Genomic DNA, 19,240 nt, shown 5'->3' on the forward strand with positions numbered 1-19,240 from the left:
TGCTGTTTCCCACTATCTTTTCCGTTAGCAACACTGGGCTCGACCAATGGGATTAGGGTATTCTGGATCGTTACATATATGTTGTCAGCTCATTGGTCACAACGCAGAACAGGGCCTGGGAACAAGTTTACAGTAAGTTTTGTATCTAACGTGCCCTTGTGCTTCATTTCCCATTAGCTTTTTACAAATTTTTTACTCTCACAGTAATACGGGACAAAGTGTGCTTCTTTTCCACTAAATACGGGTCAGGTAGTTTTATTTCTAAATACGTAATGATTACGTTTTTTAAGGGACAGTTGGCAACCCTATTTACTGGACACTCCCCCCACTGATAGACAGCCTGGTGCATTCCTTTACCACCTTTCATGTGGACAGGCATATTTTAGTGCTTTTCTGATTTCAACTGGTCATGCAACAATCGGCTCTGCGTGTGACCGATGATCTCCAGCTCAACTTAAACAGTAATCCCAGGAACTTCCTGATTTAACAAGGAGGGGATGGTTTGTTTTTGCCACACTGGGCCATGTTAGTTTGATTACTTTTATCTTAAATAAAATAATCTTTGGAAAGCAATGTTTTATATTAACTCTGTTCATCTTCAGCTGATATATTAGGACATTTTTAATTTACAAATGCAGAAGCCATACATTAATATTCAGCGGGCTGTAAACGCTCAGGGTCTTTCTTTCAAATTGATTAGTTTTTGGAAATATGTTTCTCAGATTGTGCAATTAAATACTAAACTGCAAATGCACCATCCTGTAAAATCTTTATTATAAGGAGGCTATTTCAAATGTGAACTAATATAAAGAAATATCAGGAGTTCTCCTGTGTATCTAAACAGACACAGTAAGATGTCAGAGGAAAAGGATTTTTCGACTCTAGTAATATGACTAATGATGCCCCACGGAGCTCAGTGAAAATACATTTATGCAGTGATTTGTTTTAAGCCATTATATACGTTATATCCAGTGTAACTTAAAAAAACACATCTTACTTTATGCTTTGCCTCTCATCTGATTCCCTATGCTTATGTGAGTTCTGTTTGTTCCTTTTTATTTTTAAGATAACTTATTGTTCCTTTTTTTCTGAAAAAGGATGAAAAACATTATAACAATTAAATTAGTCTGCCTCTGGCACAAAGTAGAAAACTCTGTGAAACCTCTTTTTGAGTGGTGATATATTTTAAGTGTGTTTCTCAGTAAAGGTTTAAAGTAAAACCTACGTTTTGTGACACCAAAAACTGGCAGAACAGACAGAAATGTTGTTTGCAGACTTTATGAGTGAAGAGTAACAACAAACACAGAGCACTGACCTTATTTCAGTGTAATTATTGTACTGATATTCCATGTATTATTCAGCTGCGGGTACATCAGTGTACCCATTCTTTTGCTCCCAGATGTGAAATGGTAAGGCAGATTAATCAGTCCCTCTTAGCCGCACACACACACATAATTCTTTCTCTTATGTGGTATCTTCTGAATCCTGATTACACTCTCCTATCCTAAGCTTTCCCCTAATTTACCTTCATTCCTCCTTTTCCTTCTTATCATTTCAGTCTTCTCCATTCTCTTTCTCTCTTTTTAGTGGCTGGTCCTGCTTGTGTTGCTTGCTGTTTTGTTGTTGTTTTTTTTAAGGAAGGCAGCGTCTGACATTGAATGTCACATCCAAGGTTATGAAGGCTTGTCTGTGTGAGTACAAAAGCCATCACTTCGCTAGAGAACATACACATTTGTACACAGTGCAACAAGCCCTCCTAAAAATTCCTGCACAGCAGCAGCAGCACAAGCTTCCTGTGTTGTTGCTAAAAAAAAAAAAATGTTGGTATGAAGATTAGTCACAGCGAAGGGAAAATGGTCATGTCTAACACGAGACAAATGTTATTCCTGACTCCATATGCGGAGGGATAAATATACCCCAATGTCTTTTAAAGGCAGTTTGGTTTACAAGATGATTCAAGAGAACATACATGGCTGTGCTGAAATATTTATAGCTCTTGAATGTTTTCAAATAATTTCATGTTTTAACCAGAGACTTCAACTTGAAAGTAACATGGTAGATCAGCATACAACTCGAGGGTGAAACAGATGAACTTATGCCATTACAAATAAAAGTCAAAAATGTTTGTTTATGGACCACTCATTTAATTCCAGAACTTGAGACCCACTGTAACCACAGAGGTCATGCATATTAAGAATATAGAGTCCACACGCTTGTAATGTTCCTTTTTGTTTGTTAGCCTCAGATGTTTTATAGAAAACATGAATTAAAAACAGCAAAGGTTGAGTGAGATAAAGTTGTGGAGAGGTCTAAAGCCCATGCAGGTTACAGGCCAGCATCTGATGCTTTAAAGACACATCCAGTAGCACTATCTCTAAAATAATTTTTTATGTTCACAAATTACCAAAGAAAAATCATTTATAGATTACAAAAATATGAAAAATGGGGGAAAAAATGTTTGGTTCAAATGTAGATGAATGTAGATGGATGGAAATCTCTGGATGGAAGTATTTCACTGGTTTAGAAAAATTGGAAATGAAGCTTAAAACAATATTGCAAAGGGATGATTTGCAGGCATCCCCAAAGTCTTTCCTCGAGGGCCGCTGTCCTGCAGGTTTTAAAGGTTTCTCTGCTTTAGCACAGCTGATTCTGATGATTGCAGTTCAGCTGTTAATCAAATATCAATGTAAATCAGCTGTGCTGGAGCACTGAGAAACTAGAGCAAGAGGACTTCAATAACTTTATATATTATTTAACAAGCGTAAGGTCCCTAAGTCATTCTTACTAAACCTTATGAAGCCAGGGTCGAATTACAGAAGAAAACATGTTTGAATCATCAAGCCACATATCTGGAGCTACATATCAAGTGATGCATAGTTACATATATTTATATCTGTCAAGCACAGTTTTTAAATGTTGTTTTGTGAACAGCAGCCGGAGCACTTTGAAAAGGGTATTATAATTGAAGAGTGAGTGTGGCTGTGTTTTGCCAAAAAGGGCTTAAAATATCAGTGTTCCCTATTTTCAACAGCATAGATGATCCCTGCACAGTCATAAGCTTGTCATAATTCAAAAGAGAAAAAAATAACTCCTCAGTAGGCTTTGCTAACGTGACAAAAACCTGCAAAACAAGGTTATTCCGATCCCATTAGCCCTGAAATAAAATAATAGGGATTCTTTCTTTGACAGCATCAGTGTGTCCAGTCATTAGGGTGTAACTGGGAGGCACTAGGAGGCCGTGGAGAAGCTTTGCCCCATTAGGTTACTTCTAAGTGTCATGGGACTCCTTCCCAACAAATAGTAAAATTAAAACTAATGCACCTGAAATCTGGAAATAATGAAGTTCTTGCAGAATGAGTTTAAACTCTGCAAAAATTGTTCTTGATCACATTAATCACTCAGCCTCCCCTTCTGTTTTGTCTTTCTGTATTTTGTATTTCTCACACACAATGAACTAAGTGAAAAATAAAATGTTTTGCATAGTATGTAAGCTAAAATATACCTTCATTACATAAATGAGTTACTCTACTCAATAAAACAAATCTGTATGCAAGGGAACAAAAGTGAACTCAAAATAAATTATGTTTTATCATCATTTCAAACTTGCCTTCCCTTCAAACCAACATGTACAATTTGTCAAGAGCAAAATAGATTCGCTGGAGAAAGCATTTTTACATTACTGATTCTTCTTTTATTCTGTTGTTTTTTTTTCTGTCACATCTAAATGGTTCAGGTCAACAATTCGTTACATAACTTAATACAAGAAGAATTTTAAATCATACTTTCATTCATAGAGGCAAGAAACGGTTTCCAAACTAATCTGCTGCTATGTGGGAAAACCTGAAAATGAATTCTTAACTGAGATCAAGAGGGATTGATTTTTAAATTGCTGTGGAGGAATTTTCCCTAAGTGGTTGCATTTCACCCAAACTGGTGACTTTTTGTGCAAAAATCTCTTTTTAAGTGTATTCCACTGTTTCCTAATTAAATCTAATTTAATCTTTGACAACAATGCAAAACTTTTTTTTTTATCCTGATAAAGTACAGCTGTGTATGTTACTTAACAAAATAAGGGCTGGACAGACTGATCCAGGACCTAGTGGAGAGAAGAATGTAAGTATTTTCTCTATTATAACATTAGTCTAAGACCTAAAATATTAGAGCAGCCCCAAATTAATACATGCAAACTAAGCGTTTGCTAACTCTGGTACAGAGCATCAAATAATAACATTTAGTTCTAATTTCACATGGTCCTTTTCCCAATAAATCAAAAAAGATTACATACATAACCAGAGATTTTCCTTAGAAATTGAGATAGAAATCTAAAAATGTTTTAATACAGCTGTGCTTGAAAAGCTTACATACCGTTCCAAGAAAATTATAAATTAAGACCAAAATTCAAATAATAAAAAATTTAAAGAAATATTGATACCGGTATGTAGAAGTTAACTACATGATAATTCAGAAAAATAAATAAACAAAAATCTAAAAGACAAACTGTCCCAGACAAATTAAAGACTATTGCTAATGAACAGTAAACCGACAATTCTTGTCAACAAGTACAGAAGTCTGACTGAATATTTTCTGAACATTGCAGAAAATACCTGTGATTTTTTTTCTGTGTTTGAAGGAAGGGTATGTAAACTTTTAAGCACAACTGTAGGAAGCTATTATATTGTTTGTTTTATGTCAGACCCTTCTACAATATTTCACCAAACGTCTTATGAACATGTTTTTCCAACAGGAAATGAAACTCAGTTGTTCAAATATCACCTTAATCATGGTTAATTAACAGATTAACAAGGACATTTACATTTTCTTCAAAGAACCAAGTTGTTTTGGAAAAAAAAAATGTCACCACTATTGAATGAAATATCTGTATGCAGGCTTTTTAAAAAATATTTATTAAAGCTGTTTTTTGCATCTTATTACAATTTGTTTAAAAAAAAAAGGGGGGGGGGCACCTTTAAACAGAATTGTATATTTGAAAGGATTATAATGGATGAGGGGTTTAATCAGCTGATTCCACTTTTAAAATTCATAATTTGTCTAACGAGTATTTGAGAGGAATTTAACCTTTACTGTTTCTCATCTTCTCATTTCATCTAAGCAGGCAATCTCTCAGAACCCCAAGTCCCCATTAAATACTAACACCATTTATTGGTTCATTTTCCTTTTTACAAACTTCTATGGAATGACTGCCAAATTAAAACCTTAACTTTTTCACACATCAAAATTAATTTAGGACTAATACTAAAACTGCCAACCTTTGAAATGTGAAAGTAATCATAAATCACACATAAACCAAAAGCTTCAAGTGGTATGTGCTACAGCTTTACATACAAATCAAATCACATGTAAAATGTGTTTTATAAAGTTCAGTATCAGATACCGCATATTTTTCTCATCTTTAATAAAGATAACTCCATCTCCCCTACCTCATATTCTCTAAATGTGTTTATAAAGCTGTCACACTATGTGTTGATTGGACACACTGTACTTCAGTAAAAGCATAGAAGCCCAGCACACATGCAGGAGCTCCTGTATACTAGACAACAGAAAGGCAGGATGACAGAATATTTTATGTGCATCTCTTTGGATGTCTGCACTCTCTTTTAAAGCAGCAGCAAACCCTGTTTGTGGACACATGCACAGAGACTCAACAGCTTTGTCCTCCACCTCCGCTGGCAGTCCTACTATCGCCACCATCTCCCTGCAGTGAACTGAGAGGCTGTGTGACTCAACTTCATGGCAACTCAATCAGTGAGGAAGAGGAACGAAAGGAGGTTTTCTTTTCCTTTTATAAAATCCTTCAATAGTGCTGACAAGTTTTTTTATGATTCTTTTCAGATCAAAAGGCTCAAACACTACATCAGCTGTGTCTCTCTGGCAGAACCACAGACCTTTTTGTTCAGACTGACCTGCATGCATCACCTACTAATCTACTTCCCTAGTTTTGGACACAACTGCTTCATCAGCTTTCTGCCAGGCTTCAGTCCAGCCGTCTCAATTCAATTTCTACTACGGTACCTTTACCTCCGTAAAGGGAAAATTAAAAACAACTCTCTGCTGCAGTGGCAGTCCTACAGATTGCAATTCTCCTTATTTACTTTCTTTTTTTATTTTAACAGTTAAATAACTTTGCTTTTCTCTTTAATTAATTAAGAACTTTCTACTATGATATAATTCAGAATTCGATTTTGAACAGTTCATTACTGCTTGGACATTGTCGCTTGTTAAAACGTGTGTATATGAAAAGAGTGAATTTGGAGCATGGAAATGTGGGAAGTATGGATTAAATAGCAGTATTTAATGTAGGGATTGGTAAAGACTAAAAACAACACACACACCTCTCATACACACACACACACATACACTGTACCAGAGACTGCACCTTACCTGCACTACCTCAGCCTGTAATATACTATTGCTGCTGTTTTATTGCTTTTATTGTAATGTCTATACTTTATATTTATCTTATCACTGTTACCTGTCATGTCCTGCACTTTGTCAGTCTGTAAATGTCAGGCTTGTATATTTCTTGTATATTTGTATATTCCTAGAGAGAAAACGTGATTTCATTTCCCTTGTATGTCTTGTATATATGAAGAAAGTGACAATAAAAGCTGACTTGACTTGACTTTGTGTTTCTTTGATAAGATGCAAGAAGTAGCCATAGCAAAGTAATGCCGAGTTATGTTTAAGGGATATCTAGAAAGGCTGTATTTAGTCAAAGTTCTTACAAAACCGAAACATAGTTGAGTGGAATTTAGTACTGAAATGAAATGCAATTACTGGATAATCTACATAACCGTCAATTAATTGAGTAATCGATTAATCGTTAACTGGAATTATAATAATCTTTTAGTGGCTTCTGATGCAGGGGATTTTGCCACAATTACTTTATTTGATCTCCACACCATTATCTGAGACACTTGCTTCAAACAGGCGTGCAGAAAATGACAACAAGGGCACCGTCTGCAATCTTGTCTGCATGCCCTATCCTCTACTCCCATCTTGTTTCCTTTGTGACATCACGTCACAGCACCACCAGCAGGTCTGGCATATTTTCACGGAGCTCAGGCCTATTGAGTACATTACTGTGGATGCACACATTTACTGAACTGCCTTTGTGCTTATAGAGAAGCTTTCCTAAATCATAAGCCTTTTCTCTTCATGTGGATGTAGCCTAAAGCTCAGAGACCTAGAGTGTCGGCTGTGGGGATCAAACCGGGTACTTGCAACTTTCTCAGAGCACAAGCGCACTGCTCTAACCACTACGCCAACACTCCCACCACTGGTTAATAATATTATTATACAATACTTTCCAATCCATTGTTTCCATAAGAATCTTACAGGTGTATAGTTTTACCTTCAGTGTGGATAGCAGACACATAACTCCAGTTGTATCTTTTGACAATGTCCACCATGGCTCGTGCTTGCTGGGCATCTGAAGGGACCACTCTCATAAAGTATTTATAAAGGCTCTGAAACCAAAAAGCACCAAGTGGGTTGTAAATAAAATGGTAGTTTCCTGAGGTAAATATCAGATTTAATATATTAAAACTGATCATGCATTTGTTTCAAAATTTCTCCTGCGTTCCTAAAGTGATCCTGGCTCACCTTGTCACTGAGGTCCATGCTTGTGGCAGAGTAGGCGATCTGCGGTATGTTAAAAAGCTGCAGCAGATTTTGCACCTGGATAGCCACTGAACTTGATCCTGGTCCAATTAAACCAACAATAGGCTTCTTTCCACGCATTGGAGTAGCGGCTGGGTCCGAGCACTTCATTGTCCCTCCTCCTCCTCCTCCCCCTCCACCTCCTCCTCCCCCTCCACCTCCTCCTCCCCAAGATGTCACACCACCCCAATCCTCAGAATCATCAGAGGACACCAGAGAATCCCGTATGAACTCAATGCTCTGCTCCAGAGCCACAGCGGAGTGCCAACAGGAGTCCCGGATCTCGCAGCCCAAAGTGATGTTGGGAAGGATGTTTTGGTCAGCATTGATTCTGTCCAGCGTATGCATCATGGCCTCCACCCTCTGGATGCCATACTGCTCACGCACTGCGCCACACTTGCGTTCATGAACCTGAGCGAACAAAAAAGAACAAATTATGTCAAAATGTCATGAATTTCTATCAAGGAAAATGACCTGAATTGACTTAAAAATAAAAAAATAGATACTTTACATATCTAAAGGTTGTTTTTGTTTGATTATTCATATTTGAATGAAAAACAAAGCCTAAATGTCAGTGGGTGAGTACTGGTTACTGAGGCAACTATTGTTCATGATGCTGCAAACACAAAAGGGTTTCCATTTTCAAAAATAAATATATTTCTTTGGTAAGCCTTGCAGCTTTGTTTGGATTCTCTCTGAACGAATATGGAAAAATAATACCATAAATATGAGCAGTTATTTTTCCAAAAATATTTTTCCTGTAACTGATAAGAGGATATGTCAGTTTTTTTGTAATATATGATAATGTTGTTAGTAGTTGACATTTTACCTCCACTGGATAACTTGTTTTTTTCTTTTTATTTGGGGTCATTTGAAAATATTTGTTTCTGTAGGCTAACACTAATAGCTGTTCTGAGATTACTACTGTTTTATGGCAGAAGTAATCTCATAGCAGGCAATTATTAAAGACAGTCATAACATTTGCATTGGGTTGTTGGTATTTAACAGTACAATTATTTACACAGGAAAGGCAAGTGGTGCAACACCACTGATCTTTATGACAGATTAAGAAGCTTCTGTTCACAATACGTTTCACACGGGAAGATCATTGGTGGTGCAACACCTATGCCGCCATGTTGCATGTGATTTTACTGCATTTGTATAAACCACTTTCCTCTCTTTGAGATTTTGGCTGTTTCAAAATGGTAGATGTTCTCTTGATACTTGTCTCCTCTTAAGGTAACCATGAGCTTTACCCTCTGAAATTACAAATCTGGATTTATGCTAAGGACAAAGTGCTATATATATTTATTTAAAAAAAAAAACAATAACTGCTAACATCCCTCTAAGATCTTAGAGGAATCTTTTACTAGAATATCAGATTTACATGCCCACTTTAAAGCATTGAGACCATGTTGCAGGAGTAGAGAAAAACAAAGGAAATCACCTTGTCAGCAGGGGGCTGGTGATGGACAGAGAACAAAGCTCCAATGATGATGTCCCCAGGCATGTGCGCCACAACTCTCCGTTCACTGGAATCTGCTCCTTCACACCACACCCAAATTGAAAAAAGCAGCAGAAGCCAAAGCATCATCATGGTAGAGCGAGGTTGGGAAGCACAGGCAGATCTCAGATTGTAAGCGCAGAAGTGTCACAGGGTACTACTGTTTGACCAACAGATTGGCTGAACATGTCAAGAGCTGTCGGCGATGTGGAAGGCTTGGAGTAAAACTCAGTTTTGTATTCTGCCTTTCCAAGTTGTTTTTTTAGGGAGTAGCTTGTATGTCAAGGGGGGAGCATTTGTGGGAGGGCTGAGACAGCTGCTGCTGTGCAAACTATAAAAAAATTCAGGAGAAAGTCTAGAAAAAGTTTCTCCAGGATCCCCCGGTTACAAGGCTGTGCTGGTCTCCCCTGGAAAAGTTCAGTGAAAGACATGTTCCCAAAAACCTGTGGGATGAAAAACACTCAGTTAGACGGTATAAACACAATCTTGTTAAAAAAATTTCAACTAATATAACATTGTTAGAGAAACTCAGGGAATATCTCTTCATCGACATTTAATGAATGATCAAAAAGGCAAAGCAATGGGATATCTGGTCCTGTTTCTGCAGTACACCCTTGTTGAGTCATGTGATTTAAAACAAACTTAAAGATATAGTGGAGCATTTTCCCGAATTTTTGAAAAGACACACCTCCTCCACTTTAAAAAAAAAAGTTTGCACATGCACAACCCTGTACCTGCTCCTGAGAGGGAATGCACATTAAACGTGTGCGAGAACATGCACGAGCCCATTCCTCCTCGTGCACGCTGTGTTTAAAAGTCGCTGTTTGCATTGCTCATACTAGCTGACTTTCCAAAAGAAGATTTGCATTTTTCCATTATGTCAAACTCACCACCTGTAGGTGAAAATGGTTACGAGCACGTAGGACGGCTTTACGTAAACATATCACCAGAAAGATTTGACAATTAGGAGGACCACTTAATTTAATGATCCATCCGGAAAAAGAACATCCTCCACTATAGCTTTAAAGATATATTGGAGAAGTAGAATAAATTAGCAGTAACAACCCAAGATGGCATGTATACGAGAGTAAAAACGTTTAGCTCTTTCACATGGTCACATAACTACGAGGGCATCCTGAGGAGCCATTTATTTCTGCAGCTTAATGTGATGACAACAGTATTGGCTGGGGACCAGCTCTCTACATGCCTCAGGAATTGATGCCTAACAAACACTGGTCCAGCTCTTTTCCTCTGCTTCCTAGGGAATAGTTCTACATCACTGTGAATGAGCAGAGTCACCACTGAGTCAACAAGATATCAATATCTCAAACACAACAGCATTTCACGCCTCAAGCAGCTGTAAAGAACAGTGCTTTTCTGAAAAAGGTTTCTGTAACACTCTAATAGGTCTGATGGATGTAAACAGTATAGTTCTAATCTGAACCGACACATTTTTTGTAATGAAAAGTAAAGTAAGTCCAACTTTACTTAGATGATTGTAGGCTCTCTCTCCAAAAAACCTTGGAATCATAAAATGTTGGATTGGTATGGCTTGGCATTCATGGGCATTTTGTATTTATTTTGTTTTAGCAAAAAAAGTCAAAATATTCCTTGTGTCTGTATCTATTAATTAGTGAGCACATATTCTCTGTTTAGTATCCGTTAATAAAGCTCCAAACAAAGCGTTCATGCTCTGTGGGTTTTGGTTTGTCTTTTTTGGCTGTGTAAGCTGATTTTAAACTTCTGCTTGTCTCATCTAGTTTATTCAGATCCAGCCTCTCTTCCCCATATCCCTTTTTCCACTAATCTAAGTATATATTCTGTCTGTTTTACTTTTCAGAACCACAAAAGATAGTTTTTTCTTTTGTTGAACCACCTGAATTTAGAGTTTCAGAATTTCCCATCATCTGTTTCACTGTTCTATTCAGCTGCTTCGTTTGACATTTATTGTATGTGTTGGGATCAAATAAAAAATCTAAGAATAATGATGAGACTGTATACGAATAGAAAAAACACACAGGTCTGTTGACAGACAATGAGTGCTCCCTGTGAATTAATCCTAAGAAATGAGGCACTGAGAGGAGTGAATCTTCATGTTTGCAGAGAGAGGCAAGGCAAGGCAAGGCAATTTAATTTGTATAGCACAAATCAGTACATGGACAATTCAAAGTGCTTTAAATGAATTAGATAATAAAATAGAAGAAAAGTAGAATGAAAGAAAAAAAAGGAAAACAAATAAAACAATTGGACCACAAAAAAAGCTAATTAAAAGCAAGTTTAAAAAAAAGCGGGATAAAGAAATTAAAACAGTTGGACCACAACCTTAAACTAATACCCAAGTTAGCAGTTTAACTTAACAGTCAAAGGTAGTTTAAAAAAAAAAAAATTTTTTTGACTTCAAAGAACTCAGGCTTTCCACACTTTTACAGTCTTCTAGGACTTTTTCCCAGTGGAGCATAGGAACTAAATGCTGCTTCCCCATGTTTGGTTTTTGTTCTGGGTGCAGAGTAGACTGGAACTGGAAGACCTGGGTGGACTGGGAGGTTGACACACTGACAACAAATCTGTAATGTATTGAGGTGCTGATCCATTCTTTGATTTATAGACCATTCTCTGAGCTCCAGGGAGAGCATCTTATAAGGTCATTGCTACAACAAGCATTTACATTAGTTCTGCTGTAAGTCTGGTAAATGATCTTATGCTCATTCCAAAGAATTTTTCCAAGCCGTGCCAAAAAATAAATGTGAGCCTTGATTAGCTGATGGTTTTGTTATGTGTACCTCACCTAGAGCTGCTACAGAAAAGCAAATACGTAAGATTGACTAGGAAATTACTGTTAGTTAAATGGAAAGTGACATCCATTCAGTAAACCTTCAATTAGCCATCTGTCTGCATGTCTCCAGCATTTGGTCTGACATCAGTACGTCACCAATAATTCATTGCAATCGACCATTCAGAAAAAGGTAGAGAGGAGTGTGGCATTTCAGAGTATATGTTAGAATAAAAAGAGAGAAACTAATGCTAAAGATAAAAACCAGAATGAGATAAAAGAAATAAAAAAAAAGCGTGAGGCATTACTGACATCAGCGGCTGCAGAGTCTGTTTGAATCAAAATGGGCGTTTCAAGCTGGCAGGATTGTTCACTGCTGCTCCAATAATGAATGAATGAATAAAACCAAACTAAGCCTTGCAGTGCACGTACACCCAGTTATTTAGTGATGCAACTGAATGTCGGCCTCTGCTTCCCGCTCCCTCTGTCTCCCATTCTCCTCGTCTGCTGGTGAAACACACAAGCAAGCTGAGGTTTAAGAAGAGGCCTCAGGTCTGGGGCTGGTTTCATGATCGCAGCATTTTGCTGGGGTAGAACATTCATACCTTCCTTTTGGCTCTCATGTCAACAGGTTAGAACAAAAAAGTCAGCAATGTCTCACTCCTGTCAAGTCATCCTGAAGCCATAACAGATGTGATTTTTGGGATGTTGCTTATATGTGGAACACGTTTCAGAAGTGCAGTTTGTGGCTGAATATTCAACTAATGCATTTGTTCATCATCACGTCCTTATATTGGCCAAGCAAAGCATGTTCTCATTGTCTTCTGTTTACAGGCAAATAATCATAAATTAATTTTTTTTTCAACCGCTATTTGATATTCAGTGTTTAAAAAAAAAAAAAAAAAACAATGCTTGTAAGAAGTTTTAAACAGGATTTTAAAAAACACAGCTATTAATATTAAGAGTTTACCCATTTACAAATGTCTGATTGATAGAGTTAAAAATACTGTTTGGGACACAGATGGAGATGGATGGAAGTTGAAGACAAGTGTCATCGAGATGTCCTGATCAGATGTTCGAACAAATTTAACTGATTCCCTTTGCTCTACTACCAGAGGGGGGAGTTACACTGTCCAAGAGTTAATTTCCCAATTGTGGTTACACAAGATTTTTTTATTGATGATTTATATATTCTGACCATGTCTTTTTTTTTTTTTTTTTTTAGCTCATCTCCACCATAATAAACTGAAGTTGTGTCAAAATATTGTAGATAAGGCCACAATCAATTTATACATGTCCAACATTACTTGTGAGAAAGACACATACGATATTGAACTTCAAAGACTTTCCCCCAGGCCTAAAGGGAGAACTCAACCTTATTCTGATCAGAACCAAGACCTCAGACTTAGATTAACTAATTTTTCTGGATGTGAACCCTTCCACCACATGCAATACAATAATAAAACTAGATCATCTTAAAAAAAGACAATAAACCCAAGAGTTACAGAGTGCCACCTGCGCCTATTCATGACGGACATGTTTGCAATAGTTCCCCTGAATCTGTGTATACTCCATACCCTATGTGCGTTTTCTTAAAAAGCAGGCTACAGTGATTAAAATGTGATGTATTAGACCCTTGACTATAAATTAAGTGAGTTAAACTAGGCTGAGTGAAAGATGCAAATAATGTTGCTGTTTTTTTTTTGGAAAACCAAAGACCCTTCCCCCACATCTTCACCATTAGAGTATGAAGTAAAACCAGATCCCCTAACTTACTGCCAGCATCGAAATGATCCTGTAAAATAAAGTGGATTACAGCGCTGAAACTCCCCTAACGAGAAGCCCCTTCTCTTTATTTGCAGCTCTGAGTCACCTACCGGGTTCCCCTATCATGCTCTACTATGTTGCTTTCTTGTTGTGGAGACTTAATGAGCAACTCGTTCCCTAAAGAAACATCTCCTACACATCATTAAGCATTTATACCTTTAGCTCTAACCAAACTACACACAAGTGCACTGTAAACCCCAATGAAATAACTTTCACACCGACATAAAGAGGCATGAAAACTAACCTCTGGTTTGCAGCAATCCCTTTCATGCAGTGAATTTTATTACAGCTGAAAACTTTTAATTTACTATGTAGTAATGAGGAGACATTCAGTTTTAAAAGATACGCAGAAATACAGTTTTTTTTCCCTCAGTTCTGTTATTTGCAGATAGTAATGTTTGTAATTAACACGAGTACAACAGCAGACAGCGTCTGGAGAGAGAACAAAATTTGATTTGCTCTTGTAATGTATGGGGAATTGCAAATTCACCACAGAAACTCCACTGTGCCCTTTTCTTGTCAGTAGATATGGGGTAAATTATTCTTTCAAAGGCAAATATACATCAGCGTCATGCAATTATCAACCTACCCAAACTAGAAAACAAACACAGGCTACAATGGAAAAATAGTGAGCGCCCTATGCCATTCACAAATGGATGCACGTCCACCCACATGAATTTAAAAAAGGTCCATTCTGTTATCACCCAGTCAGAGTGGGTGCCTTTGCCTCCTGCTACAGAGGAACATCCAGTAGGTCTGTGGCTGCATATTTTACAAAAACCTGAAGAAAAAAAATACTAGAACTGAATCATATTGTTTGTTGTTTTTCTCTCATTGCAAGGCTTTTGCTCTTTTGCTGAGTGGGCGTGGGACAGAGTGTCTCGGTAGGCTTTTCTTAATCCTGAGTGGACAAGGGAACCATTTTCTCCAGAGGTTCACAGAAAGCAATGTTTCAGCAGGTTTTTTAAAAGTTGAATGTCATCTGAAAGTTTAAATATCTCATCTGTCAATTGGATATTTCTGATGCTTAAATTATAAATGCAATAAACATTTAGTCAATTTTTGTCAATGTGTTTTTGTTTTTTAATGCGCCCTCTTGTATTCTAAACATGGTTATTACAAATTAATAATTATCCACAGCTATAAGCATGCCTCTGAAACTCTGTTCAGTAATGGCAGGCTTAAATGGTTGTTATACAATCTCTGTAATATGACAATATGTGTCATCAGCACAGTAACTGATGCAAACACCATAAAAGGTTTGCAAGAGCAGCATGCATAACTCACCCAAACAATCATTGACCTTTCATCGCTTATCCTGCAATCCGTTGAGACTTTCTGCCGCCGCTCCTCTATGCAGAGCACCTTAATTGTACCCCATCCACTTTAATCTATATCATAATTTTTTTTTTATGCATTATGAGTTTAATTACCAGACTGATCTGACATCTTCCAAGCCCTTAATTAATCACTGACGAGCAGCGTCTGCCCAAAGTGCCTGGCTCCAAGGAGAAAGACTTGCGCAGCGCTGCAACAGTCAGACCGCAAAACGCGATAAGAGAGCAACATTTGCACCCAATCAAACACACACAGATTGATAATGAGCGAATGATGCAGGAACATGAAAGAGACACAGTCAGAGACAGTCTGAAACCAACACTGCTGCAGCATGCACGGATAAAGAGGGGGCTCTACCCCCCTCAGACATGACTGTGCGCCCTGGAACCAACACCGGAGGAACGAGATGTTTTCATAAACTAGGTTATTAGTGAGTTATGGCAAACCTAGATTTTAAACATACAAGTTAAAGCAAGAAAATTGATTGCAGTCAGAAAACATTAGGGGACACTGAGTACATCTCCAGTGAATAAATGACATTTATCCTATACTATATGTATATTTCTCTTAAATCTTTACCTCATAGAGTCCCTCATGGTTCTGAAATCATGCGCAGCATCCCGCTTGACAATTAGGATGCATGCTGCCACAGAGGAAGAGGCTGCCCATAGTCCAATGTCAAACAGCCTGAAAAGCAGCAGCAGCAGCAGATCGCTGTGCAGCTCCTGAAGAGTCCTCCGTTTTCCAGTCACGCACACCTGAACCTCTTCTCCAAACACCTCTCTCCTTCCTCTGCTCCTCCTCTTCTCAGCACATCTCCCCTCACATTATCCTCCGCACTCCCCCTCCTCACCGCCTCTCTCTCCCCTGCTCTTCACGACCCCCTCTGCTGCTGCTTATATTCATTCAGCATTGCTACTTGTCTCAAGCATTTTTAAACATTTTTTTGCTGCTTTTCTACCAAAAACTTGTTACCCTTACTCATACTGACCCAATTAGGATTGAGCCATCAGTGTTTAGGCTGGATGTAAAGGTGTACTTGAAGCATTTAGATACTACATTCATTTCACCCAGATGCCTGAGCAAATACTGTCTACAGTAATATTAGATCAGATTATTAGATTAGATTATATTAGAATACTAGCAGATTCTGCAAGTTTCTTCCCCACCACCATCAGACTGCTGAACTGTTAAAAAAAAAAAAAAACTCTAAATCATGTCACAGACTCAAAAATAGTTCATATTTGCAAAAAATATTAATTGAACCATGTTCTTTCTCCCACACTGTTTACATTTGATCACTGCACATTATGGAATGGAAATGTTCATTTACTGCCTGAAAAGATGTACTAAGCAAAATTTCAAAAATAACAATAAAAGTTGTCTTAGTCTGAGTCATTGCTTTTTGTCTGTAAGATGGAACAGTTATTGAAACGTTTTAGTATGAATGTCCATGCCTCAAATCTGGAACATTGGTGATAAACATGTGTGACCATTCAATGTTGCATTCCAGATTCCTCTCGCTTTAGCCGTTCCAACCAGCCTTCAAGTGGGAGGCAGCTTAGAAAAGGGGCAAAATATGTTTTTAATCTTACCTTGTCCCAGTTTCCCAGGCCCATTGTATTAAAATCAACCCACAACTGCATGGCTCTGTATTCAACACAAGGCTCAGTTAGCAATGTGTGCTGGAAATTAGCAAATGGAATGCTTCAAAGCTGAAGTTTCCCTACCCCACACCAAATCCAGTGTAGTGACTATATCTCAGCAATAGCTTAAAAAATAATCTGTTTGTTTGCACTTCAGGTGGTTCGCATCCCTGAACATGTCCCTTCAGGGTTTAAATTGTAACTGTCATGTCGATATCAATTTGCCTAATTAATCGCTTGAACTCAATAATAAATAAGCTATAATATTTCAGGGGCAATGTATTAAAATGCTGTTTTTTTTATATGCTATTTAATGCTTTTTAACTGATGTACCCATATGGATATAGGCTTTCACTGCCATTTATAACCACAACTGATATAGCTCCTGGCAGCAATACCAGAGACTCACGCAGGATAGAGGTGACACTATAATGATATGTAATGCAGAAATTTTGCTGTAATCATATTCCTAATTATGTTCAACAATATTTACATGTCATGTTTCTATTTATTTAAAAAAAAATTATTTTAAGGAAACCGCATAGTGCATTCATTGTCTGTACCACCTTGTCTTTGCAGCGTTGTGGGGTGTGAGTGCTCATCTTTTTTGGCCAAGTGATAGGGGACACTCTTTTATCACAAGAACCCAAAATCAGCAAGAATTGGAACATAGGATTGTCTCCTGCAAGGTAACAGTGCTAACAACTTTGCCATGGTGAATGGCTGACATTCTAATTTAAATGCATCAACTACTGAGAAACAGATTGCTTTTTATGTGTTGTACATCCATCCACCCATCCATTTTCTGTCACGCTTTATCCCAGCTGGGGTTGCAGGGGTGCTGGTGCCTATCTTCAGCTGTCTATGGACCTTTACATTTCCTTTTATAAAAAATTATTAATAATGTTACTCATAATGAAAATCAGGTTCCTTAACCAAAGGTTGCTCTGAATCAATGACTCCCAAAGTTTGGAACTGAGGTCATGGCTAAACAGGTATGGGGTGTTACGATCCTCTGCAGATATTAAACTTAGACATACAGTCATACTGGTGTAAAATTTTCCATCCAAGGAAAACCAACTGATTGCATCAATGGAGGTTGAAGAATTCCTTCCCTCTGGATGAACATCTAGCGACAGTAGATATTCGCTTCCATGTGTCATTGGCTTTACAGCAATCCCTCACACCGCACATGCATTCCGCTACAGCAATGACATAAAGGTTGTTTGGGAGTATCTGCTTTATATATAAACATATCTGTCCTTCCAAAATAAGGATTTCTGTAGTTTTATAATGTTTTAAAAATAATAATGAGAGTGAGAATTTAGACACAGATTTTATGAACATGATTCCCGTTCACTCTCTTGTGTTTCTGCCTACAGTGTCTCCTTTTTTATTTTGTGAGCTCTCAGAATGAGCCTCCGCTATTTGACATGAGACAGAATAAAGAGGGACACATCTTTGTGGAAAGATCACAGTATTTTTCTGGATATCCATCTTTAGGTTGATTATATTCTTTTTTGGCTTGCCACAATAATTGGCTGTGGTGGTGCCACATTTAGGTAAATCATTTTGCCATTCAGAGCAGAACGTTTTATTTTCTGAATAGCATGTGTCATTGTTATTTATAAAAGATATCAGCTTAGGTCACGGAAGAGGAGATCAGCAAAGGGAATAAAAACTGGAGAAGTTGTCAGACAGTTTTCTCCTTTCTGCTTTCCTTTCAATTTTCTGTCTGAACTTTTCATGATATCTCAGTCTTTTAACACTAACTATAAAAAAGTTGAAAGCACCCCCAATCCCCCCACTTGTGAAATCTAATGTTGATAGACTGAGTGTATCTTTCTATTCTTTTAGACAAGACAGACATCAGACGTGACTCCATGAGCTGGGATGACGATGCAGGGGAGAGATCGATTAACATTTGAAGTTTGATTGCGGTCGCACAAGAGTAAAAGAGCTATTAACCTATACGGATTTGTTTGGCATCTGCCTATGGAGCCAGAGAGATTAAACAATTAAGGATATAAAATCAATGCAAACCTAATGAAAACATTCCAACCATTGCGCAATAAAAACAGACTGCTCCTGCCAGTAACAACAAGCCTCTTAAGAATGTAAGAATATGTGCTATTAAAATAGTATATTTTTAGATTATACACATGCAGAGGTTATGACAGTAATTCTTACATTTTTAGTCTCTTTTTTTTGTTTTGTCTGAAAATATTATAAGCCGCAGCTGATGGTAGTAGAGAAAATTATGAGTCAGTTAAGGGGTCTAAGCAAAAGTTTCAGTAGACTTGTCAGAGTCTACTTGTTTTTGCATTCCTTTAGGAAACAGACGTCCCAGAAGGTGTCCAAGAAAGGTTCATCTGTAAAAGCTGACATGCATCACATCCTATAATGGCAGCTATGATGTTTATAAAATCTCCTTTTCATTATTTGCATGCCAATATAGACTTTCACTGAATAAAG

At 37.5% G+C, this 19,240-nt stretch overlaps 1 protein-coding gene across 1 annotated transcript in view; it reads right to left on the reverse strand.

Annotated features, from left to right (window-relative positions):
* Positions 1-15,155, reverse strand: part of LOC107091932 (metabotropic glutamate receptor 5-like) — a 37,352-nt gene extending 22,197 nt beyond the window's left edge. The window contains exons 1-5 of the mRNA XM_015386165.1: positions 15,069-15,155; positions 9,128-9,627; positions 7,839-8,091; positions 7,624-7,796; positions 7,373-7,487 (exon numbers count right to left, since the gene is read on the reverse strand). Coding sequence (XP_015241651.1) covers positions 7,373-7,487; positions 7,624-7,796; positions 7,839-8,091; positions 9,128-9,277 — 691 coding nt within the window. The 5' untranslated portion in view covers positions 9,278-9,627; positions 15,069-15,155. The remainder of the gene's footprint in view (positions 1-7,372; positions 7,488-7,623; positions 7,797-7,838; positions 8,092-9,127; positions 9,628-15,068) is intronic.
* Between the last annotated feature and the right edge of the window lie 4,085 nt (positions 15,156-19,240).

The sequence above is a fragment of the Cyprinodon variegatus genome, unplaced genomic scaffold, assembly GCF_000732505.1.
Source record: "Cyprinodon variegatus isolate N-32 unplaced genomic scaffold, C_variegatus-1.0 Scaffold358, whole genome shotgun sequence".
Lineage (NCBI taxonomy): Eukaryota > Metazoa > Chordata > Actinopteri > Cyprinodontiformes > Cyprinodontidae > Cyprinodon > Cyprinodon variegatus.